Source organism: Egretta garzetta, unplaced genomic scaffold (assembly GCF_000687185.1).
Source record: "Egretta garzetta isolate BGI_Z169 unplaced genomic scaffold, ASM68718v1 scaffold481, whole genome shotgun sequence".
Taxonomy (NCBI): Eukaryota; Metazoa; Chordata; class Aves; order Pelecaniformes; family Ardeidae; genus Egretta; species Egretta garzetta.
Genome location: NW_009258681.1, coordinates 542,930 through 559,127, shown reverse-complemented (window position 1 = coordinate 559,127; position 16,198 = coordinate 542,930). Strand labels below are relative to the sequence as shown.

Here is a 16,198-nt window from a genome sequence, read left to right as displayed (position 1 = left end):
CCCTCACCAGCTTGGTTGCTCTCCTCTGGACCTGTTCCAGCAACGCAACATCTTTCTTGTAGTGAGGGGCCCAAAACTGAATTGAGGTGCGGCCTCACCAGCACCAAGTACAGGGGCATGATCACTTCCCTACTCCTGCTGGCCACACTATTTCTGATACAAGCCAGGATGCCATTGGCCTTCTTGGCCACCTGGGCACCCTGCTGGCTCATATTCAGCCGGCTGTCAACCAGTACCCCCAGGTCCTTTTCCACCAGGCAGCTTTCCAGCCACTCTTCCCCGAGCCTGTAGCGCTGCATGGGGTTGTTGTGACCAAAGTGCAGGACCCGGCACTTGGCCTTGTTGAACCTCATACAGTTGGCCTTGGCCCATCAATCCAGCCTGGCCAGGTCTCTCTGCAGAGCCCTCCTCCCCTCCAGCAGATCAACACTGCCGCCCAGTTTGGTGTCATCTGCAAATTTACTGAGGGCACACTCAATCCCCTCATCCAGGTCATTGATAAAGATATTAAACAAGACTGGCCCTAGGACTGAGCCCTGGGGGACAATGATAGGAGTGGAATGTGTGTGTAATGCGCCCTTGCTTTCCCGTGCAGGATCACTGCCATTACCAGGGATACGTGGAGGGGACCCCGGATTCTGTGGTTGCTGTCAGCACTTGCTCAGGGCTCAGGTAGCACAGCTCATCTGTTGTGTCCCTGTTGTCACGTGAGTCTCACAGCTCGATGAACCTGGAACAAAATTCTTGCTCCGGTTTTAACTACTGTTCAGCCAGGCGGAGCGTCATCGACCGGGGCCGAGCTGCGGTAGTGTGTGCCTGTTGTGCAGTTTTCTGTGGTATCTTTTATTCGTGTAGTTAATAGACGTCTGAAATACCATTTTAAAAGTTGCAATTTGTTATCAGAGTACAGTAAGTCATTCTTTGACATCAATTTTGGCTTATTATCTAATTTGGTCACTGCAAAGAACTGTGCGTAGTGCAGAAATGGAAAGTCGAACACTAGGCTGCAAATGTTGACAAGATTGGCCCTAAAGCTTGTGCACATCAAATTCGATTGGAAGTTTTTTCTGCTTTGGGCTAATTTCCATATCTTTTGGGACTTTGATTTTTTTGCAGAGCCATGTCAGACACCAAAGTGGCACTAGTGATTGAAGCAAAGCATTTCTGCTTAAGGGCTGTGACTTAATTTCTTAGGCATTGCAGACTCTTACAGAAATGTTTAATTTGCTGTATTTGTGAGGATCCTATCCAGTGGAGGGCTGCTTTCAGGCTCTAAATGAAGCACGCTGTTTTGCAAGGACTGAGAGCTAGGCATGCCTTTAGTTATCAAAGAATAATTGTGCCTTTGTTTTACTGTAAAAATCTGGGTAACTATCCTCTGCGCTTAATGCAAGAATTTCTCACACGCCACCACATTTTAGGGGTTTGGTGACACTAGGGAACATCACCTATGGAATTGAGCCCATGGATTCCTCTTCTGGCTCCAAACACATCTTGTATCGGTTGGATAACGTAAAGAGCGAGCCCACCACGTGTGGGGTAACCACTGAAGGCCATGAAAGGGAACACGCAGAGGAAAATCACCATCCCAGCATGACTCAGCTCCTGCGAGTAAGTACTCTGCTGTTTTCTCCACAGTCCCCTACAAAGTGTTTTGTGAGTGTTCAGCTAAGAATATGGAAGCAGCTTATCCGATTCCCTGGGGTTTAACACATGCCTAAAGGTTTGTGATTCAGAGGGCTTTCTGTGCTGCTGAAGAGCTCGCTTGCTTCAACAAAGCCACTGCCATTTGCTTCTGGTTCTGCACCCAGCGGTGAGATTCCGGTGGCTAGTGAGATTATTCATGGGCAGAGCTTTTTGGGGCTTTTAAGGGCAGGAACACTGCCCTCATTGGAGAGGCTCATTAACAAAGTACTGCGTCAGAAGCCAGGAGAATATTGTGGTGTTTATTCCATTCTCCTAACCATCAGAGTAACAATTTGGTGTGAAGGTCCCCCGTGTCATTTAAAGGCGGGCTGTGCAGGAGCAAGATCACAGTAAAAGCAGCAGTATGAAAAACATTGTGTTTCAGTTCAAGGCTGTTGGCGTTTGGTGTTGGTATCTCTCTGCTCCTCTATAAAAGCTCATGCTGTCTGTCCAAAGAAACCTGTGGGAAAAGTAAAACAGTCCCTTGCTTTGGAAACACAGGAAATCTTTGTGCAGATAAATCTGAGTGTAAAACACTTAGAGAGAAATTGTCATTGCGTTGGATTACACTTCTTGGTTCTGGCTTGTTTTTGTCTTGGCGCAGTGTGCTTTGGGTGTGCCTCTCCAACCACTACTTGCATGAAGTGAAATATGACAATGTCGTGATTTTTTTTTTTTTTTTTTTTTTTTTTTTAACATTGAATTAATTTTTTTTTTTTTTTTTTTTTTTTTTTTGTTTACCATGGAATTAATAAAATTGAAATTGTCTAAAACTGTTTTCCGCAGAGAAAGAGAGCAGTCCTACATCAGACAAGATACGTGGAGCTGTTCATAGTTGTGGATAAAGAAAAGGTGGGGGCTGTGTGTTGCTTTCCCTTCCTTCTCCCCAGGAGATGGCTTGAAAAGCCCTCGGTCTTTGTTACCCCCGAATGGATCGTTGAAAGACGCTGACGCTTTAGCCAAGATTAGGCAGATATTCTAACCTCAAACTGAATAAACGCGTTCCGTGCAATTCTCTTCAGGAAGAGAGTAAACTGTCAGACACAGAGAGTTTCTGCCAGCAAGGGATCTAATAATGTAAGGAAAATGTGTGGCCAAAACTGCCCTTGCTGTTTTCTCTTGAATGTCGAGCTGTTGAGCAATAGCAACGAAGCGGCTGCTGTCTTGATGAGCGTCGTCTTGACAGGAGATTTGGAGCCAGGCAAAAATGTTTTTCGTGTTACTAGTCTTCAAGTGGTTTGTTTCTTTATCTAACTCTTGTCTTTATCTCTTCATGACTGAGTTTCTTTGTCTTGCAGTTTGAAGATTTTGGGAAGAGTGAAACAGAAGTAAGAGAGCACATGGTGCAACTGGCAAACTTCCTTGACAGCGTAAGTTCAAGCTGTGCTGGGCTAAGTGGGAGATGCTGGGTGCAGCAGCCCTGCAGCTCTGTTCCCTTGTGTAAGCCTCCACCTTGGAGCACGTTCTGCTACCGCTTTGGTGAGAATGAAATAAAGGGTTTTATCAAGCCAGGAGCTAAACCTGTTCCCTCGGCCATCATGTTGATGACTGACAGAGCTGAGAGTCATGCCTGCGCGTTGTGCTGAAGGAGTGCTGGAGGAGCAGGGGCTGCAAAGCGATGGCAGTGTTTACTGACAGCGGGCTTTGGTGAATGCATTGCTGTGAAAGCTCTGAATTCATCTGCAAGCATCACACCTGAGAACTGATCTAGGGAACTCTTCCAACCTGCACTACATGCAGTGAGAGACAGGACAGACTGTTGCAATTATTGCAATTCTGAAGTTTTTGTCAAGAAAAAGCGTGTCTTTCAACTTGACTGTTTCAGACGATGCTTTTTGGCAGGATTGAGTCTCCTTTTTATTTCTGTTTTTGGATTTTCCCAGTGATCCTGTAGCTAATGAAGGTCTGAATCACAGGGAAAATGCATTCTGGTGATCCGGATTGTGCACTCAATTTAAAAAACAGAACACCCAAACAGAAAAAGCAGACCCTTGCAATAAGACCTTGTGTTCTTATCTGAAGGTCTTCGGAAGCATTTATCCTTTTCTTTTCCTCCCCAGATGTACATCATGTTGAACATCCGCATTGTGCTGGTTGGTCTAGAGATTTGGAAGTATGAAAACATAATCAGCACGGACGGAGGTGCTGGTGATGTGCTGGCAAATTTTGTACAGTGGCGAGAGAAGAATCTTGTTTTGCGCCGGAGACACGACAGTGCCCAGTTTGTTCTGTGAGTTGCAGTTCCCTCCCTTTCACTCGTAAGAAGCTTATTCTATTCCTGTCCGCTCAGCTGTGCTCTAATAGCAGAAGTAGCTGTTGTATTTCAGCAGAGAACCCAGTGCAGTCTGCTGTGTTTATGTCCTTGTGAAAACATCCAAGTCAACTTAAGCATTTTTAAGAAGGTTTCTGTGATCCTTTAGTTCAGTGTCTTCTCTGGCAGGTATATTGCTCAATAACATTTTCTTCCCTGTCCAGCATGTCCTGCAGTGTTACATGTTCTGTTGTATTCAGCTTCCATGCAGATAATCCTTTGTCAGGTTGTACACTGGTTAGACTTGTGATCCAGGGCTTTGTCCGCCTGAAAATGTGCATAAACTTGGCGCAGAGTGTTGCATTTGAATTGAGCGAAAGTCTTTTCTGCAGTTGATATCCAGAAGCTGGCTACATGGCTTTGAGCTTTGGCACGTGACATTAATCTGTACGTCCCTACTGCCTTAAACCAGCACAGAGCTTCCTGAGCTGTCGTCTCTGCCCCGCTTCCAGGACGCCTGCCCCTGTGCACTTCCCGCTCCCGCAGATAACGCAGTCCTTAGGAAGTCACTGCCCAAAGTACAAGAAAGGGCAGAGGGGAGAGCACGCTTCGCACGGGGCGACAGCCCAGCCTGCCCCTGTGCAAAGCAGGAGCTGGGAGCCTCTTCTCCTCCGAGGCGGAACAGCAGCGTTCAGGTGATGAGGGTGAAATGGCTGAAAAAATACTCATCTTTAAAATTCTTTTATATGAAGTAAAATGTAGTGCGTTGTGCTGTTGCACTTAAGCTTTAAGAACTGGGTAGAAACAAAACGTGAGAGTAATGAAAAGGAAGGAAATCGGTGGGGTTTGGCAATAGTGGAAGGACAGCTAACAGCCAATTAAACCAAGTGATTATAAGGGTGGACCATTTAGCTCCTTATATTTAGAGGGAAGATGTGGAAGAGGATAACTTTCTCTGCAAACTCTTGTCTTAGTTTAAAAGAATAAAAGAACCGTGAACAGCAAGACAAAGCTGAAGGGGTGCATTCACAACCCCAGTCAATCGTAGCGCTCCTAGCAGTGCTCTTCTGTTAGTGCCGGAAAGCTGGGAACGGCATTTTGTGCCCCACGAGCAGAGTGATGTATCGCGTGGCTGTGTGGATGAGCTGGACCGTCGGCGGTACCGCGTGTCTGTACAGCTGGGGTCATTGCCTTTCCTTTCTCTCCCCGTGACTGCAGGAAGAAGGGGTTTGGTGGCACGGCTGGAATGGCCTATGTTGGAACAGTGTGCTCCAAGAGCCACGCGGGAGGCATTAATGTGGTGAGATGTCTTTAGCGATACTCTGAATGTGATCAGGATAAGAGTTTTGCATTCCAGAATTCTTCCTGGAAGTGCACAATCTTTAATAACAAAGCTGAAGTGGCTTAATGGGGGCTTTTATGTGGTCCCCAACCATTTCTGGCGCTTCTGCGATATCTGGATCGCAGCTTTTCTGTAGTCTTCTGCATCTCCTGCTCAGCCTTCCCTCTCCTCAGTGTGCAGCACTCACAAAAAAGGCACAGGATTTCTCTGCTGACATTTGAAGCACCCCTGCCTTAGAAGTATGCGATAGCTATGGGTGTTCTCAGGTCTGTCCTGTGGTGTCTGCTTGACCTCCACAGTCGTGAACTCCTGGAGCAGCGCTGGTTGAGTGCCCTCTTCATGTGAAACTGCAGAGTGTTAATGAACTGGATTGCTGATTTCGGGTAACTGGCAATCCCAGCAATCTTGTTTTCTTGGACTAGTGACAAGTATTGGAATTGGAGTTTGCATATTTCAGGAGATTTGGGCTGGTGTGAAGAACTCCAGCTTTTGAGTTAATGTTGCAGCTGCACTGGAAAGTAGAGGTTGTTCGGTAGTGTCCCAAACACGTTTATCTCCGGGCTCTTATTACTAAGCAAATGGCGTGCACGTGGTTGCACAGCAGGCACTGTTGGTCTGAGAATCCCGTTGATGTAGAGGCAGAATGACAGAAGTGTCTTTTTGCACATCAGTAAACAATGACTGTTTCGGTGTAAGCTGTCTACTGATTTTTGGCTGTTTTGCTCTTGTGCAGTTTGGAAGAATCAGTATACAGATGTTTGCATCAATTATGGCGCACGAGCTGGGACATAACCTGGGGATGAACCACGATGATGAGCGGGTCTGCCACTGCGGAGCGAGCAGTTGCATTATGAGCTCTGGAGCATCGTAAGTAACTGACAAAAGGGAAGGCGTTTCCCAAGGGTCAAAAGTCCCCACCCAGGCACTTAGTTTTTACAGGTTGCTTTCATCTTCAAAGTGCTCTTGCAAAGTCATGCTTGCAGCTTATGGGGAAAGCAAATGTTACCCTTGTCCTGCAAACCGAGGGAATGCTGTGGGTTGACTCAGAGAAGCTCATGATCTCTCTTGCAGGGGATCGAGGAACTTCAGCAGCTGCAGTGCAGAAGACTTTGAGAAGCTGACTCTCAACAAAGGTGGAAGCTGCCTGCTCAATGTTCCCAAGCCCGATGAAACCTACAGCGTCCCGTACTGTGGGAACAAGCTGGTAGATGCCGGGGAGGAGTGTGACTGTGGTTCACCAAAGGTCGGTAGCTGGTGTGTTTTACAGGTGCTGCCAGGGCAGCCTCGCGTGCCCCTCGCTGGGGAGGGCACTGTGCGTGGCGCAGGGTGCGGTTTCTTGACATTCACAGCACTTCTATTTTCAGGAATGTGAAAGCGATCCTTGCTGTGAACCAGGTACTTGCAGACTCCGACCTGGTGCTCAATGTGCTTATGGTGACTGCTGTAAAGACTGCCGGGTAAGAGACTCAAACGTAGTATCTGGAAGTGTTCTTCAGTGGTTGAGAGGAGGAGAGCATTATCCTAGCCAGTGCATTTGAGAGGGAATCGCCGTGCATGTACGCAGCGCCCACCCAGGGCTCCAGATCAGTGCCCTTTTTTGGGGGTATATCGTGGGTCGGGTGCAGTGTTCGTCTCTGCTGTAAGGTTTCTATTATCTGATGCAGTCTCCCCCTCCTCTCTCTCTTTAGTTTCTTCCTGGAGGAACCGAGTGTCGGGCGAGTAGCAACGAGTGTGACCTCCCAGAGTACTGCAACAGCACGTCCCAGTTCTGCCAGCCGGACTTCACCGTTCAGAACGGCCACCCGTGCCACAACGAGGAAGCCTACTGTTACAATGGCGTTTGCCAGTACTACGATGCACAGTGTCAGGATATCTTTGGCTCAAGTAAGGAAGAGCACAGCGTTGCAATTTTTCTAGGAGACGTAGTGAAAAGAATACACTGAGTTTATTTAAAATATATGTACTTGTTTTCTGGTAACAAAGACCAGCTGGCTTTGGCAAAGGATTTGAAATAGTGGTGTTCATGGCTTAGCCTTCACGCGTTCCTCCTGTGTTACATTTAATGCTGTGCTTGTGTTTAAGCAGTAATTTTCTTGCACCGATCACTTCTATTACTGTGGGGTTTCCAGTGTATGGGGCTGTAAAGAAGCCACGAAGAAATAGCAAATGGTAAACTGGCTCGATGTTAAGGGACTGTTTTTCGCTCTCTTTGTACACTTAGAACCTTGTAGTGTTGACATTTGCACTTTACTGCTTTTGATCGAGTTCTGAAGCTCTCTGTGCTGCTTGGAAAACGCGAGGTGTAGCAGGGTAATTGCTCTGGGCACCGGAGGCGTGATGGTATGAGATGTGTCTGTCCCTGTTTAACTTGGCTCCTCTGTCTGGGGGTGGGCTGTTGTTTGCAGAAGCCAAAGCAGCCCCCAACATTTGTTTTGCTGAAGTGAATTCCAAGGGTGACAGATTTGGCAACTGTGGTTTCCATGGCCATGACTACAAGAAATGTTCCAGCTGGTGAGTGGAGCCCAGTGCATCAGGAAGTTCCTAAATGCATCATTGAGCATCCTTATTCGGGTGCTGTGGCGTTATTTTGGGGGGTTTTAGCAGGTGCACTGGGGAGAGACACGTTATCCCGTAATCTGACTTTATTGACATGTACGCATTGTTCTGAAACCAGTGAGGTAGCCTAGAAAAGGTGTGGTTTGTCCTCATTTCTGAAGCTGTTACTAGCACTTACAGCCCCCACACTTGGACGTTGTAAGTTTTGTTGACTTTTGTGTTAGGTTGTCTGGCCTTAGCTCTTGCACGTAACAGCTGAGATGAGTTTGAATGTTAAGGCAGTTCTTCCATAGCTGGCTTTGAAGCTTTCGGGCTCGCGCCGCCGTTTCCCAGGTGTGCGGTGTCCTGTGGCCTCAGGGGGGCTGTGCGTCGTGCGTTCAGACGTGGGGCTGTGGGAAGGAGGATGTGTTCCTCATCTCCCATCACTGATCTTATCCTAAGGTGTTCACATACAGAAAATGAGTAGCAAATGTTTTCTTTACTGTAAAGACCCCGACAGCTGACAGGGATAAATCCATACTCTGCAGCACTGAGACGGGGCCCGGCTCAGTTTTGTTTGGCGAGCTGCCTCAACTTTATTTTCACGTAGCGTCTTCCATTAGGAAGGAAAGACCATATCAAATGTGTGATAGGCTCTTTCTCGGAATAAATCCAAGTGTCACTACAGTGTTCATGTGTTGATGTTGTAGGAATGCCATGTGTGGGAAGCTGCAGTGTGAAAATGTGAAAACTATGCCTGTTTTTGGAATTAAGCCTGCTATTATCCAAACTCCCATTAGAGGCACCACGTGCTGGGGTGTAGATTTCCAGCTGGGCTCCGATGTCCCAGACCCAGGAATGGTGAATGAAGGCACCAAATGCGATACTGGAAAGGTAATTAACGATTAAAATGTGATTTCTTAAAGTAATAATTCGGGGGTTTCCTATGGATAAAATGTTCAGCTGCATTGCTTCGTGAATATTTCTGGCCGTTATTTTTTTGATGCCTGTAGCTAATGCAAAACTGGGCGAATCCACTGGTTCCCCGCGCTGCCTAGTACTGCAGTGCATGTGCATAAAAAATGTAATGAGCCTTTCATTTATAGATGAAGCCAAAGCAATTAAGTTTGTTGAGAGCCAGAACCTTTGCTCTGGCAATGAACAGGAAGAGCTAGGTGCACACAAATGCCTTTAGGACAACTTCCAATTAAAATCCAAGTAAGCTAAAAAGCCCAGAGGCGTAGCCCCAGCAGAGGAATGTCCATTCCACGTATCCTTACTGTGTACAATAGAATTGCTGTTCCTTTACGTTCAGAGTAGAGACAAAAGGCTTCCAGTGACAGCTCAGACCCCCTACTGAGAAGCCTTTTGTAGGAGAGGCGAGTTTCTGTAGAGCTGGGGTTTATTTGGGGTTTATCACGTCCGAGACCTGCTTTGTGGTCGGTGAGCACAGAGCGGCTGGGGAGAGGGCAGGGGGAACGCGGGAGGGGAGGGAAGGGGTAGGTCTGGGAAGGGCTATCGTGCTTCATTCGTGTGCATCTCAACTCCCCCAGATCTGCAGGCACTTCCAGTGCGTGAGTGCCTCCGTTCTGAACTACGACTGCGACGTGGAGAGGCAGTGTCACGGACACGGGGTGAGTGGGTCCTGCTGATCGCCCACTTGCAATGCACGCTAAGTCTGTACGTTTTGATACAACAGGCAGCATTTCTATAGGGTCCTCTGACCTCTTTGTTATGAGAACACTGGATTTTTAGCCCAATGACTGCAAATACACAGACTTTCTTTACCAAAGGTTTGAGCCGGGTACGCTGTACCGGTACCTAGTCAGCAGTGTCTATGTACCAGTCTCTTTTGCACTTAAGAAGTCTTTTGCCCTTCTCTGTTTAAAGGTGTAACTAATGTGGAATAAAGTAATCACAATGCTAGATGCAGTGATTAAAAAAAACCTGTGGGGTTCTTGAGGATGGGTTTTGCTATAAAAAGCTGCTTTTTGGTGCTGTTAATGAGAAAAGTCAGCAAAAATTGGAGCAAGTCTTAAAATGATGGAGAGTAACTTAATTTTTCTGTTTTGTTTAACTGTGAAGCCCGCTATAAAATGTCTCTGGGCAAGACAGCCTATAACAGTAGCAAAAAAATCTTCTGACAAAAGCTCTTAAGATAATATATTTTTGCCAGGCAAGAAGAATTCCCAATTCCAATATTCCTAATGCAATTTGAAACTTTGCATCTCACAAAAAGGTCATGCTCCTTACGCCATTGGGACAGCCCATCTTTGGAAGCTCGTCCTGAACACCGCCGTGCTTGCTCGGTCCTGTGAAATCTTGAGAGGCCTGGCCAAGGGCTGTTTGGAGCTGACGTGGGAGTTACCGGTTACAGTTCTCCAGGCTGAGGGATAGGGAGGGGACAGGACAGACGGCCACGCTACTGCACGCTGCTTTTAAACGTTCGGGAACGTCAGTTCCTAGATAGACCTCATCGTGGCGTTTGTGTTGTTTGAATACAGGTGTGCAACAACAACGGGAACTGTCACTGTGAAGCGGGCTGGGCCCCTCCTTACTGCGACACGAAGGGCTACGGGGGAAGCCTGGACAGCGGACCTCCGTACAATGGCAAGCAGCAGCAGGGCAGCTCTGGAGCCGCGGGCCCGTCTCGCTCGGGGTGGTGCTGGGCAGAGTGCGGCGTGCCTGCGGAGCAGCTAACTTCTGGTGGTGGTTGGCTCCTCACCAGGTGTCATTTGCAGACGGTTCCAGTTAAGGTTGTGGGCTCAAGGTGTTGTGCTTCTCTCTTTTGGGACTGTGGGGATCTGTGAAGAAGCTGGGCTGGTTTAATTGCCTTCAGGTGATTTCTGCCACCTTGGACCAAGATCCTCTTGGAGTTCTTTGTATCCAAGCTGGGAACTGAAACCCCTTCCATTCTTAGACCCAAACAAAACATGCAATTTGGCTGAGGACCTGGGTTCAAATCCATGGATGTGAATCAGCATCTCCATAAGGACCTGCTGCTCTAGCAGCAGTGGCAGAGATGAGCAGCTGCCCTGTTCTGGGAGCTGCAGGGAGCTGCATGTGCATCTGCAGTGCAGTCAGGACTAACATCTGGCTGAGGGGGGCGAGGGCAAGGCACGTCGGCAGGTCACCATTTTAATAATGTTTATCATTTGAGTGCAGACAGCACGCTTCGTTTGGTAGTAAATACAAATGTAGTCCCTGCCCCAAACAACTTGCGGTATAGAAGAGAGGTACACGATAAAGAGACGGGGAGACACAGAGGTTTGTGGCACTACGTTGTTTGCAGATTTCCGGTTCGCTTTTTTTTTTTTTGGTGGAGGGAAAAGATGGGTTGGGGAGGGAATTTTTGTGGGGTTTTTATGTGGTTTTTTTTCCCCAGGGAAGGTATAAGGCCAGTGTTTGACGTGGCAAGATGATGTGTCTGTGTCCTTGGAAGACAGATGTATCTGTGTTTGCGTGTGAGGAGCAGGAGAATGGTGCCTGGGGCAGGGGAGCACAACTCATGCACGTGTGAAAGCAAACGGAGCGAGGCTGTGAGGCTTGCCTTTCTCACTGACAGTTTGAAGACAAAATAGGAAGCCAAAGCCAAGCTATAATTTGGAGAAAACTTGTGCAGTGCCCGTGTGGAGTATGTGAGGATGGGATTGATGCAGCCCATTGTATGAGCTGCAGGAATGATCCTGAAGGCTGTTTTTCACAAGACGATGTGGGTTTGGGGGGAAGCTGGACACTATTGACTTGGGGTAAGTGATAACAGACTGGAGAATCACGCTGAAGCATGGACAGATGCCTCAAATCATCAGGCAAAAAAAGAGGCTGCTTTTGTACAGCCTGCAGTGGAGAAATTTGCTGCATATAGAAATGTAGAGATTGTTAAGAACCTGGGTTCCTTGCCTACAGCAAACAGTGGTAGGAGGAGAGGAAGATTTAGGATCAGACCAAAGGGCAGGAGCTCTTCTTTCCTCTCTTTCAGTTGAGCTTCACAGCAACGTAGTGGAAGAAGAATTAGGTATTGACCTAGTATTCAATATGTTGTTATAGCCAGAGTATCGTGGCACATACAGTTCTCTCATCTTTGACCAGACGATCCCTCGCAAAGATCATCAGAAAAGATCATATTTGGGCATATATTGTGCAGTCTGACTGGACACTTTAGTTTTTTCTGCTATGAAAAATGGAAAATAGTTGTAGAACCAACCCTACCAAATATTCACTGCTCAAATGAGCCAAGTGGTGGTAACGCCGTGTAATGCTCTCTTTCCTTCTCCATCGTTTTGTCCCCATCAGACAAAGACACCTCACTGAGGAACGGGCTGCTGGTGTTTTTCTTCCTGGTGCTCCCACTCCTGATAGCTGCTGCGCTGGCGTTTGCAAAAAGAGACAGGCTGAAGCGATGCTGCAGAAGGTTGATGTCACGCTGCCATTCGTACGTACACGCTCCTTTTTAACTCCACCTCTGCCCATTTGAAGCAGCCCATAGACATTTGTTTACGCAAGCTGATGCCAAAGTACGGAGGTGTGTTCAAGTCCCAAGATGGTTGGCAAAGGCCCCTGCATCAAATGGTACCTGTAGCTTGCCCAGGGCAATGATGGAAAAGATAAATCCATCTTAAACTGAGGGAGCAGAAGACTTTCTTTTTACCATTACGTTTGTTGTTGTGCGTTGGTGAGGGTGTTGCGGTTTTGGGTCCCATCTTCGGTATAAAGTGGCAAAACAAAGCTGTCGTGGTCCTAAACAGAAAAAGGGTTATGTTTGTTAGGTTTGTGGCAAACCCTCTCTTCCTGGCGCTTGGTACGTGCTGAGATGCGATAACTCCCTCTGGCGGGTTCAGAGTGCTTGGACTCACAGCCTGCGTAGTCGTTCTGTCACGGTCAAGGTTGTGTGCTCACACAGTCCCTATCCGTTGGATTTCAGGTCACTGCAGTCGCCACCTCCTAGGACAGAAGCCGAACCCAGAGACTACCCCCAGAGAGGCTTTTCGCACGGCATGCCTTACCCTCCAAGAGGCGTACCCATGGTAGGCACGATCCACTCCCCGTTGCTGTTTGCCCTGTGTTTCCCTGAAGTAGCGGGTAAAGGCAGTTTATAGCATTTTTGCCCTAATAAAACCTTTAAAGTTACTTTATTTTTTTTTCATTTCTGCAAACCGAGTTTTCTCTTTGCTAAGAGGCAAAGAGAATAATTATTTCCTACAGGGTGTGTGGGGAACTCCTCGGTTTCCCTGTTGTTTAAGCTTTTTTACAGGCTGTGCTTGGCTTGGCAAGCAGTTTACCGGCTTTGCCACCCCCTTTCCCTCACAGCGGAACCCCCTGCCCCACCTGGGGAAGCCCCACTCCGTTGCAGACGCATTCTCTCTCAATGCAATCATTGACCAGAGCGTGCTTGCAGGACAAATCAAACGCTCATCGTGATCAGCCGTTCTGTTTTTAACAAAGCGCAGTACTTTCCAGACTGCTCTTGCTTCTTTCTACTGAGTTCCTCAGAAGGAAAGAGCGCCTCTGACATTTCCAGGTTCTTAGCTAATGAAACAAATATTTGAATTCCCTGAGTGCAGATTTGTGAACGTTCTCGCCGTGTTTTCTTTGTAGGAATTGGAGCCAAATACCTTCCCTGTCCCATCTTACCCAGTTAACCAGCACCCTCAGCAGGCTTACCACCAGGCTTACTACCCGTCTCCGCAATACCAGGCACCGCAGGCACCGAAGCTGCCGACAAGGTTGGTCGAGTTCCTGCAAATAACTGTTGGCAGATTGTCATTGCCTTCGTCTCTGTAAGCGTTAGGGTATCCCGTCACGTATCGTGTGCAAGCAGGACTGGCCGTTTATTGACAGTTTCGTACGGTGGAACTGAAGTGCTGTTGCCCATAGCATTCATTTTGCACACTGTCACGGCTACGTTTTGATTAACAGCTTTCGGAATGCTTTTCTGGGGCCAGATCAGCCCTGCATACTGGTGAATAAAATGCTTCTCACAATATGCAGTTTAAAAAGAAATTACTCCAAAGTCTGTCGTTTCAGTGATTCAGGAATGTTACTGCCAGGTACCGGATCATTTCTCATTAACTTTGAAGAGAAAGTTTTCCTTCATTTTTCATTTTACTTTTAAATTGCATTTCTGAGATGTAATGCCTGTGCCATAAGCCACGCGCATCCAGAAAGCACAAGGTGTCGGGGGGGGGCTTAAAAGAGCTTGTGTTGATGGGAAACGCATGGGGGTTTTTAAACCCCTTTGGGGAAGATGGCATGTGACCAAGTGGGGTTCCCTGAGGATTTCAGGCAGTGGAAAGCAGAGCCCGACCATGGCGCGCTGGAAACGAGTCTTCAGCGGCGCACCTCGGGGACCTCCTCCGCCACAGCAAAAATGTTTACCTCAGGGACAGTACTTTCCTTCTCGACCGGCACCGTTGCCTCCCAAATAGCTTTTGGCTTCTCTGGGGCCTTCGCGTGAGCTGACCTGTTCACTGAGACAGCCGAAATTGCAGTTACCCTTCTTGCGCCGAGTGGCCCGTGGGGGTCCCGGGAAGCCTTCCTTCTGCGGCCTGGGATAAGGCAAACGAGATATCGAAACGAGGAATGTAAAACTTGAAACTAAATACCTCTACCAAAGCTACAGGGGCTGAAACCATCTGAGCCGTCCTTCGATCTGCCTGAGTATCGTGGCTTTGTAAACGGCAGCCGGGCTGCCCGGCTGGAAGCGGAGTGGCCTGCAGCTAAATAATCTCTAAAGCGCAGCGCTTGGGAGTCGCTTTTGGTTCCCCCATTCCTGCGAGGAGCCCTAATAACGAAATGGTCTGGTTTGTTGTCGTCTTTCTTAAACGTCCAGTGGAGAATTCAAGTACCCCATACTGCCTTCAAAACAAGGAAATCCGGCCAGTTAAGTTAAAATTGTTTTGCATGGACTGGGAAACGTTACCTATTTACACATTGATGGCACAAGTGGAATAAGGTATCGGTGTACTTCTTCGAGAGGAAGATAAATATATCGTAAACATGTTTATGCATGTATATATGTTCATTGGTGTGTAATAATGCACTTAAATTCTTACTTCCATGCTGACTGACACTAAGCTGTGCTATACGAGCACTAAGTTTAATGGTTTTAAATTAGTAATTGTGAGTTGCTAAACGAGAATCCTCTACTAATTTCCACTAATACCCTGATTAAGCAATGAAAGGTACGGAAAGCCAGGGCCAAATTTTGTTTTTAAGCAACGGGCTGCTCTTAGGTTTTAATTTGGGCCCAAAGACTGAGTAGCAGTCCCCACAGAACACCGGGAAGCAAGAAACGTCTTTCGGCCCAGACGGCCTGAGCTGCTCCGAGCACTTTAAACGGGAGCCTGTTGGCAAACGCGGCGTTTGCACCCAACCCTCCGCCCTGTGCCGTGTCAGGGCGCTCGCAGGCGAACTTCCCTCCGATGGGGGTGCCGCCCGCTTCCGCACCGCTGCCTGAACGAGGCTTTGCAACCCCTCCTGAGCAGGAGCGTTGAGCATTTGGTGCGCTGGCCGAGAGAGGAGGTCTGGGAGGCCTGGAGCCGCTGTGCCACGGGTAGGAACATGGGTGCTGGCGGTCACAAACAGGAACCTGCTGCACAAACTCACCAAAAGCGAAGTAAGTACTGAAGGGAGCGCTTGGCTTTTCACTTTGTGCTAGCACCGAGTGCAAACTCGAGCTGTAAAATCCCCCATAATATTGCCAAAAACCCCCCTTTTCCTCTGTATATGCATATATAAATATATATATAGTGTTTGCATTTGCAGTAATAAATACTTGAACTCCTGTGATTTCCCATAAACTTAGACTAAGATCTAGAACATTATTAAAATACGTAAAGCGTCACCTAGGATATCACCGGGCGTATTTGTGGGGGTCTTCTGCTTGTTCCAAGATAATCACTTCCTAATTTTTGTTGTGTTCTACTCCGTTTGGGCTGTCGGCAAGGCTGAGCCCTGCAGCTGAGGAGGTGGGTGCTGGGGCAGCCCGGCCGGGCAGCTCGGGGCGCCCCTGGGCCGAGGGTGGGGACGAGAGGGGGGAATCCGGGGATGGAGTCATCCGAGAGAGACGTTCTTGGTTGTGTTTGAGGCTGTATGTGTGAACTAAAACTATGCTGAAAACGGTGCCTTTTAATAGATAGAGTTTTTATACTTCCAGCGTGCACGGTAGCGCTATGGGCCGGGTGGGGCGCGGGGCAGTGTACGGGGCTGGTTTCGGAAGCGATCCTATGGGGAGGAAATAGCTCGGATTTTACGCGTGTTCGATATTGAAGATGACTACTGACTTTCTTTTTTAAAGTGCGCGCTTATCCCTGACCCCGACTGTCCGGGGGGGGAGCGGGGCCGCCCCGCACCCCCGGGCCCTCCCACCGGGCCGCTCCCTCCCC

General features: G+C 48.1%; 2 protein-coding genes across 2 annotated transcripts in view; both read left to right on the top strand.

Moving 5' to 3' along the window:
- ADAM9 (ADAM metallopeptidase domain 9) overlaps nucleotides 1-16,120 on the top strand; it is a 24,562-nt gene extending 8,442 nt beyond the window's left edge. Inside the window, exons 5-22 of the mRNA XM_035888691.1 lie at nucleotides 596-672; nucleotides 1,422-1,611; nucleotides 2,473-2,538; nucleotides 2,985-3,056; nucleotides 3,747-3,916; nucleotides 5,156-5,237; nucleotides 6,013-6,146; nucleotides 6,351-6,522; nucleotides 6,644-6,736; nucleotides 6,968-7,163; nucleotides 7,685-7,790; nucleotides 8,525-8,708; nucleotides 9,368-9,448; nucleotides 10,319-10,424; nucleotides 12,108-12,246; nucleotides 12,736-12,838; nucleotides 13,410-13,538; nucleotides 14,115-16,120. Coding sequence (XP_035744584.1) covers nucleotides 596-672; nucleotides 1,422-1,611; nucleotides 2,473-2,538; nucleotides 2,985-3,056; nucleotides 3,747-3,916; nucleotides 5,156-5,237; nucleotides 6,013-6,146; nucleotides 6,351-6,522; nucleotides 6,644-6,736; nucleotides 6,968-7,163; nucleotides 7,685-7,790; nucleotides 8,525-8,708; nucleotides 9,368-9,448; nucleotides 10,319-10,424; nucleotides 12,108-12,246; nucleotides 12,736-12,838; nucleotides 13,410-13,538; nucleotides 14,115-14,273 — 2,259 coding nt within the window. The 3' untranslated portion in view covers nucleotides 14,274-16,120. The remainder of the gene's footprint in view (nucleotides 1-595; nucleotides 673-1,421; nucleotides 1,612-2,472; nucleotides 2,539-2,984; nucleotides 3,057-3,746; nucleotides 3,917-5,155; nucleotides 5,238-6,012; nucleotides 6,147-6,350; nucleotides 6,523-6,643; nucleotides 6,737-6,967; nucleotides 7,164-7,684; nucleotides 7,791-8,524; nucleotides 8,709-9,367; nucleotides 9,449-10,318; nucleotides 10,425-12,107; nucleotides 12,247-12,735; nucleotides 12,839-13,409; nucleotides 13,539-14,114) is intronic.
- The window catches only part of LOC104135316 (disintegrin and metalloproteinase domain-containing protein 2-like), a 27,328-nt gene continuing 27,115 nt past the window's right edge, over nucleotides 15,986-16,198 (top strand). Inside the window, exon 1 of the mRNA XM_035888690.1 lies at nucleotides 15,986-16,011. Coding sequence (XP_035744583.1) covers nucleotides 15,986-16,011 — 26 coding nt within the window. The remainder of the gene's footprint in view (nucleotides 16,012-16,198) is intronic.